The following is a 9,121-nucleotide window of genomic DNA, read 5'->3' on the forward strand; positions in this document are numbered from 1 at the left end:
CTGATACTGCTCCTAGGGCAAATGGAAACTAAAGAGAAAATAAACAAATGGGACTACATCAAAATAAAAAGCTTTTGCACAGCAAAGGAAACCATCAACAAAACAACAAGAAGACCCACTACATGGGAGAACATATTTGCCAATGATACCACTGATAAGGGTTTAATTTCCAACATTTACAGGGATCTCATGAAACTTAACAAAAGGAAGATAAACAATCCAATAAAAAAATGGGCAATGGACCTAGATAGACACTTTTTGAAAGAGGACATACAGAAGGCCGAAAGACATATGAAAACATGTTCAAAGTCACTAATTATACGAGAGATGCAAATCAAAACAACAATGAGGTACCATCTCACACCTGTCAGAATGGCTATTATCAACAAATCAACAAACAACAAGTGTTGGAGAGGATGTGGAGAAAAAGGAACTCTTCTGCACTGCTGGTGGGAATGCAGGCTGGTGCAGCCACTGTGGAGAACAGTATGGAGCTACCTCAAAAAACTAAAAATGGAACTCCCATTTGACCCAGTGATCCCACTACTAGCAATATATCCAAAGAACCCAGAAACGCCAATCAGAAAGGATATATGCACCCCTATGTTCATAGCAGCACAATTCACCATAGCTAAGATTTGGAAACAGCCTAAGTGCCCATCAGCAGATGAATGGATTAGAAAACTGTGGTACATATACACAATGGAATACTATGCTGCGGTAAAAAAAAAAAAAAGGAACTCTTGCCTTTTGCAACAGTATGGATGGAACTGGAGAGCATTATGCTGAGTGAAATAAGCCAGTCAGAGAAAGATAAATACCACATGATCTCACTCATTTGTGGATTATAGAGAACAACATAGACTGATGAAAAGGGACAGACCCAAAGACTGAGAAACAGCGATCAGGCTATCAATCCCCAGAAGGAAAGTAGGGGAGGGCGGGGGTAAGGGGAAGAGATCAACCGAAGGACTTGTATACATGTATATAAGCCAAACCAATGGACATGGACAACAGGGGGATGGGAGCATGAGTGTGCAGGGCGGGGGGGGGGGGGGGGGAGGAGGAGGTTGGGGGTTAATGGGGGGGATGAGGACACATTTGTAATACCTTAACTAATAATAAAAAAAAATTAATTTATCTATGTCTACTACTGACTTATTTTTGCTCAAGGTAGAGGTGGGGGTAAATGGCCTTTAAGAGCCATTTAGCTCTAATATGGTATATGTAAAATAGCACAGGTAAAATTATAACATAGATATTTTAGGTGTATTAAAAAGTAGACTTTAATAAATAGCAATGCATAAATATTATGTCACTGATTATATTAAATATTATAGTAATAAAACAGTATGGAGTTTCCTCAAAAAATTAAAAATGGACCTCCCATTTGGCCCAGTCATCCCACTTCTAGGAATATATCCTAAGAAACATGAAATATTCATCAGAAGAATATATGCACCCCTATGTTCATAGCAGTGCAATTCACAGTAGTGAAGACTTGGAAATAGCATAAGTGCCCATCAGCAGATGAGTAGATAAAAACAAAAAAACAAACAAACAAAAAAAACTATGGTACATTTACACAACGGAATACTACACAGCAATAAAATAATAATAATTCTTAACCTAGAGCTAAAGCGGGGAGACGGGAAACATGCAGACCACCGGGGCACTGCTCATCCCTCCGGCTCTGATCCGCTGCTGCACCAGGGGTCTACTCAGGCCTGTGTCTGCCTCCTTCCTGAGTAGGCCAGAGATCCCATCTGAACAGCCTTCCTACAGCAGCTCCCCACTCCAGGTGGCCAGACGGGAGTTCCAAACCAGTGTTGTCTCCCGGGACATTGACACAGCGGCCAAGTTTATTGGTGCCTGGGCTGCCACAGTGGGTGTGGCTGGTTCAGGGGCCGGAATTGGAACAGTGTTCGGCAGTTTGATCATTGGCTATGCCAGGAACCCGTCTCTCAAGCAGCAGCTCTTCTCCTATGCCATTCTGGGCTTTGCCCTGTCTGAGGCCGTGGGGCTCTTCTGTTTGATGGTCGCCTTCCTCATCCTCTTCGCCATGTGAGGCTCCGTGGGGTCACCTACCCGTTCCTGCTGCTTCGATTCCAGGCCCGGTGCTGGAATGTGCCCATTAAACACCAGATTTCTCTAAAAAAATAATAATAATAAAAAAAAAAAATAATAATAATAATTCTTATCAGTTGCAACAGCATAGATTGAGAGAGTAATTAGGTTGAGCGAAATAAGCCAGTCAGAGAAAGATAAGTATCACATGATCTCACTAATATGTGGAAACTAATGAACCAAATAAACTGATGATCAAAAATAGACCCAGAGTCATAGAAGCATGAACAGACTGTTGATCCTCAGAGGGAAGGCAGGGGAGGGAGGTGGGAAAAGATCAACCAATGAACTTGTATGAATATATTGCATGACCCATGGACACAGACAATAGGGTGGTGAGGGCTGGAGGGGGCAGGGAAGGACAGAAGCGGGCTGGAAGAGGTTAATGGGGGAAAAAGGAGGACCTATGTAATACTTTCAACAATAAAGATTTTTTTTAAAGAATATGAAAAAAATTTTGATAATAGTGGAAACTGGGGGGTGGGATGAGGAATATTAAAATTATTTGTTTTATCTTTGCAGTAATTCTGTAAGTAAAAAATTTTTCTAAAATAAAATGTTTACTTAAAAATGATAGAGATGATTAAAAAGAAAAAAATGACTAGTATTAAAATTCAGAGCATTTCTTATTTAACCATTGGGTAATATGTCATAGGCTAGAACTTTGCAAAAGTGTTATACATTTAATCCCATTGAACCATCATCAAATTCAGAGGAGACAATAGTATATTATTAGTGCTGCCATGACAAATACCACAGACTGGGTGGCCTAAGCAACAGAAATTTATTTTCTCACAATTTCACAGGTTAGAAGTCAAGACCTAGGTATCAGCAGAAATTGTTTCATTCTGAATCTTTTCTCCTTGGTTTGAAAATGGCCATTTTTTCCCTTGGTCTCCACATGGTCTTCCCTCTGTGCATGTCTGTGTTCTAATTTCTTCATCTTATAATGAATTTAGTCATATTGGATTAGGACCCATCCAACGACCTTGTTTAACCTTAATTACCTTTTTAAAGACCTCATCTTCAAATGTAGTCACATTCTGAAGTACTGGGGATTAGGGCTTTAATAAAGAAATTTGGGTTGATTAATTTAGCCTATAACAGAATCTAGAAAAGGTTAGTTAAATTACTAGCTCAATTTTACATTGCCTAATAGTAAAGCCAGGAATCAAAATAACTTTTATCTATCTTGGGTGGCTATGGCCTTAAGAAGTATACGGTTTTATCTAATCTTTTTAATGAGCCTTATTGGTAAAATACAAGGGAGGCTCTCTTTCTTAATCGGTTAAAAATATTTCTAGAGTCCCAGGTCTGTTCTAGATGCATATCACTCAAATATTAATCCAAAAATATATAATGTTTTTCCCTTGAGTGGCGAGATGTAGTTAGAAATGCAGACATGTAAATAAACAACTGCTGTATTTTATTATAAGAGCTACTAGAGGCCCGGTACACAAAAATTTGTGCACTCAGAGGGGTCCCTCAGCCCAGCCTATGCCCTTTTGCAGTCTAGGACCCCTCGAAAGATGTCTACCTGCTGGCTTAGGCCTGCTCCCTAGGGGACTGGGCCCAAGCTGGCAGTCAGACATCCCTCTGGCAGCCCCGCAGCCCTCGGGGGATGTCCAGTTGCCAGCGGGGAGCAGGCCTAAGCTGCAGTCGGACATCCTTAGCACTGCTGAGGAAGCGGGAGAGGCTCCCACTGCCACCGCTGTACAGGCAGCCTTCAGGCTGGCTTGTGGCTGAGCAGAGCTCCCCTGTGGAAGAGCACTGACCACCAGGGGGCAGCTCCTGCATTGAGCATCTGCCCCCTGGTGGTCAGTATGTGTCATAGTGACCAGTCATTCCCAGTCATTCTGCTGTTAGGGTCAGTTTGCATATTACCCTTTTATTATATAGGATAGAGGCCTGGTGCATGGGTGGGGGCCGGCTTGTTTGCCCTGAAGGGTGTCCCGGATCAGGGTGGGGGTCCCCGCTGGGCTGCCTGGCCAGCCTGGGTGAGGGGCCAATGGCTGTTTGCAGGCTGGTCAAGCCCCCCACATTGGAGACCCTCATCCCATGGAGGTTTGGCCATCCTGGGTGAGGGGCTGATGGCTGTTTTCAGGCTGGCCACACCCCCTTTAGGGTGGGAGGACCCCAATGGGGTGCCTGGCCAGTCTGGGTGAGGGGCTGAGGGCCATTTTCAGGCTGGCCAAGCCACCCAGCGATGGAAGCTCCCAGCATCTCCTTTTTTTCTTTTATTCTGGGATTTATTTAACTTCTATAATTGAAACTTTGTAGCCTTGAGAGGAGTTCAGAGCCGGCCAGTGTGGGTGGGAGGGAAGCCTCCTGCTTGCTCCAGCTCTGTGGCCACTGCTGGCTGAAAACAGGTATCTGGGGTTTATTTACCTTCTATAATTCAAACTTTGTTGCTTTGAGTGGAGCTCAGAGCCACTGGGGCAAGCGGGAAGCTTGGCTTCCTCCATCATCGGGGCAACAAAGCCTCCTGCTTGCTCCAGCTTCGAGGCTGCTGGCCGCCATCTTGGTTGGGTTAATTTGCATATAGTTGCTCTAATTGGCTGGTGGGCATGGCTTAAGGTGTAGCAAAGGTATGGTCAATTTGCATGTTTGTCTTTTATTACTGTAGATAATAGAAGTAGGGAAAAAGTGCTAAATGGAGAGGAGAGAAAAAGTTGTCAACTTCATTGAGAAATGGGTGAAGTTAGATATGGGGAAGAGTCAAACAGTCTTTAAAGAAGTTTATACTTAAGCATAAGTAGTAATTTACCAAGCAGGTTGGCTGGTATAGGAAGGATCAGTCCCACTATACATAATAACTGACTACTTGGAGACCAGATGGATCATAGTGCATTTCATGTGTTGTGGTTGGAGTAAAGTGTTAAAATAGGGTTGTGGTAGAAGAAGAGTAGCTAGACGTTGAAAGTCCTGGAGGTTCTGCTACTGATCTTGATTTTATTTCAAGGGTAGTAGATATCAAGGATGGTTTTAAATAGGGGAGCAAAATAATTTTTATTTTTGAAATATAGTCCAACTACATTTTTAAGGGGGCTAACCTGATGCCAAGATAAATATTTAAAATAGTATTTCAATGATATGTTAGTTGTGATTTAATAAAACCTTTAACTTTGATAAATGAGAAGAAAGGCATGCCAATTATAAATGTTTGAGAGACATGAAGGAGATATAAATGTATACATTATATTTCTATTTTGCACTCTAAGAAATTTCAGTATAGCCCTCCAACTTCTCAGACAAAACAGACTTCAAGCATAATTATGATTGAATGACAGATACATTTCATAATCTTAACACACTAATTCATTAGGAAAATATAACAATTCAACGTTTATTTGAAACAGCATGTGTGTATATGGCAAAAATAAAGAATAAATAAAAAGAGATAGAAAGCAAGGCTTGTATTATGCTAAGCAAAATAAGCCAGTCAAAGATAGATAACTATCACAAGATCTCACTCATAAGTGGAATCTAATGAACAAAATAAACTGATTAACAAAATAGATCCAGAAACATGGAACAGACTGTGGTATTTCAGAGGGAAGGCAGAGATGGGTGGGTGGGAAGAAATCAACCAAAGAACTTGTACACATTTATGCATAATAGTGTGGCGAAGGCCTGGGGGGTGGGAGAGGTGAGCTAGAAGGGGTCAATGGGGGAAAAATGGGACAAATGTAATGCTCTCAACAATAAAGACTTTAAAAAAAAGAAAATAAAGTTTAAAAGAATCAATCAACCAAATTGAAATAAGTGACATTTATAATGCATTGTATTCAACAACTGTAGAAGACAAATTCTTAAAAAAATATATAAAATAAACCACACCCTGACCCATAAAGCTAGCCTCAATAAATTTCAAAGGAATAGAATCATATAAGTTTGTTTTCTAACCACCGTGCTGTTAAAAATAAACATCTCATTTTATTTTGTTTTTGAACTTCCAATGTGTCTACAGTAGAGTGAATAAATAGATACAAGATCAGAAATAAGTATTAGTAAAACAGAAAGTGTATATATAAAATTAAGAAATTAAAGACATCTAAAACTTTGTTCTTTGACAAGATTAATAAAATTGATAAACCTCTAACCAGACTCAGCAAACAAATAAAAATTGCAAGTTACCACTATCAGGAATTAAAAAAAAATAGTTACAAATGCTACATACATTTAAAACAAGTTATTATTAACAACTTACATCAATATTTTTTACAATGTAGATGAAATGAACAAATTTCTTGTAAAACAAAATTAGTAAAAGTGACACGAGGATAGGACATCTAAATAGTCCTCAATCTGTCAAATAAATTGAATCTTTAATTTAAACCATGCCACACAGATATCCTTCCATGACCAGATTACTTCATTGAATTTTTCCAAACTGAATATTAATTTCAAATAGATTTTTTCCTAAGAGTGAAAATGTCCTAATTGATTTTATGAGATTAGCATAGAAAGGAAGATTAAAAGAACTATCTCTGTAAGTGACATGAAAATTCATAAGTGGATATTAGCATATTGAATCTAGTGATGTACAGATAAGATAATATATCATAACAAAGTGACATTTATCTTAGGAAAAAAAGAGGTATACGTATAACATTTGAAAATCGATTCTTGTAATTCAACACATCAATAGTAAAAAGAAAAGTCATATTTTCTTTGGAGCATTTGAGATAATTAAAATATTTTGGGGATTAAAATAACAATAACAAAATCCTCTCAGCAGTCTTAGGAGAGGGATTTAATTAATCTGACAATGATATCTAAAAAAAAAAAATTCAAAAAAAACTAGCACTATCTTTGTGGTGAAATATTGAAAGCTTTCCTAATTGGTGTGTAAAAGTAGAGATTATTCCCTATTTTTTTAGTCAACATTTTCCTGTAGGCAAGTAAACAAAATGAAATGTGAAAAGTTTAGAAATAATAAGGTAGCTATTGAAAGATGCCCTGATTCTCACATGCAGAAAATTTCAAAGGAACATATGCTATTAGAATTAGTAATGAATAACAAGTAAAGATAAAAAGGCCTCTTGCAATAAAAAAGTCACATCAAATTCCTCTGAGTAAATCTAATGGAAGATATGTAGGTGCTCTATAAATAAAACCTTTGAACATTGTAATGGAAAATTAAATTTAAAAAGTAAAGAGATATGTTACTTATTAAATGACTCTAAGATCTTAATTCTCTTCAAATTGATCCATATATTTAATGCAACCTAAATAAAATATTCTACCAGGAATTAGTTGTGAAAATTGACAAGGTGATTTACATTTATGTGTACTTAAAAAAAGGACATATATGAGACAAAATCTTAAAGGGGTGAGTTAAAGAACTTACACTATTAGCTGTCAAGACATAAATCTACACTAACTATTTACTATTTACTAGTTGCATTGCCCAATGGTAGAGCCAGGAGTCAAAACTACTTTTGTCTATTTTGAATGCCTATGACTTTAAGAAGCATACAGTTTTGTCTAATCTTTTCAATGAACTTATTGGTAAAATATACTAATATAGTATGAATACTGACTCATCAATAATTACATAGAACACTGGAAGAAATATATAAAACATTCTCTCAGTAGTAGCAGGCAATAGATGGATACATTATAAACATAAAATAAAATTAGCATTGCTTTAAAATTCTGAAAATTTATTTTCAGAAGGATGTTGACCCAAGTGTATAAACAGTGCCACAGATGGTTATTCAAATATATAGTATGTTGGCACCAATCCGACATATTTTCAAATCAAAATCATAACGTTTTCACTTTTTCCTACATAGAAATAAAATCAAAAGTGATCATAATTCATTTGAGCAATGCAAATGTATAGAAAAGAACTAGATGAGTTATTGGTTACACATTCCTATTGGAACCTTCTAATGTTGCTCTTTTGTGAACTTCCATATTCAGTTTAACTGATATCACCACGTCTACCAGTCACCTCCTTCAAGTCTGAATTAGCCCTGTGACCACACTGTTTCCTCTAAAAAAAAGGAGCACTAAATATCCTCACTCACTCTCACACTTATAAAGTACTTTTTATTGCCCTAGGAGTAGCTTCTCCCTTATTATTCCTAACTAGCTCTTTACTTAAAATATAAAAATAACTAATGTCCAGTTTTCTTAACTAGGCTCAATTCACTTTGTGGCACTTTTTGCTAAAATCACATGTGTGCTTTTTTTCAGAATAAGTGTGTGTGTGTGTGTGTGTGTGTGTGTGTGTGTGTAAAACGAATGTGAAATATTGATGTGCATATATGAATTTATGCATAAATGTGTGCATATGTACTTATACGTACTAGAATATATATGTGTGTATATATATATATATATATATATATATATATATATATATGACAGGAATTGATACTTTCTAACCTTATTCCCAAATACAGTATTCTAAATGATTGTGAAGGAGAATTAAGATCTTAGAGTCATTTAATAAGTTGGAGGGAGGAAAAAGAAAAGGAAAAAGTTTGAATTCATTTCAGGCACTTTGATTAAATGTTTTAAGTTTTCACTCTACATTAAAAAAGAAACAGGTGAGGTCAACCAATGACATGTAACAGCACATGGCTGCTTTAAAGCATCATCCACTTTGCACCTTCATTTTTGTGTTCTAATTTCCCTTGCTTTTCATGGTGAGCTCTTACAGAAAATTACTTCTAATATATGCAGCACTTTGGCTATTATAGAAATGCCTGCTATTATACATTATAGGTCCAGCTATTCTGCATTTTATCTTCCATGACTTTCCCTTAATGATAGAGCATTGTGAAGAAGTGAGCACATGTCTGTATGTTTCAGGAGAATATATTGGAATTGTTCAAAGCTACTGTGTATGGCAAGTATGCTTGTACCAGATGAATGATGTTTCTCTCTGCAATTTGGAAAGAAATCAGTGGCTGTGAGAGAAATAGCTTAGAGAGATTTTTTTCTGTCATGCAGGAATAGAATGGTTTTACCTTTGTCC

The 9,121-nt window shown here is 37.3% G+C and overlaps 1 protein-coding gene across 1 annotated transcript; it reads left to right on the top strand.

Moving 5' to 3' along the window:
• Positions 1-1,632: 1,632 nt before the first annotated feature.
• Positions 1,633-2,160, top strand: LOC118663441 (ATP synthase F(0) complex subunit C1, mitochondrial-like). The gene has a single exon (XM_036323115.1). It carries the CDS (start codon positions 1,658-1,660, stop codon positions 2,066-2,068), a length of 411 nt encoding a protein of 136 aa, XP_036179008.1. The 5' UTR covers positions 1,633-1,657; the 3' UTR covers positions 2,069-2,160.
• Positions 2,161-9,121: the final 6,961 nt, after the last annotated feature.

The sequence above is a fragment of the Myotis myotis genome, unplaced genomic scaffold (assembly GCF_014108235.1).
Source record: "Myotis myotis isolate mMyoMyo1 unplaced genomic scaffold, mMyoMyo1.p scaffold_m19_p_1, whole genome shotgun sequence".
Classification (NCBI taxonomy): domain Eukaryota; kingdom Metazoa; phylum Chordata; class Mammalia; order Chiroptera; family Vespertilionidae; genus Myotis; species Myotis myotis.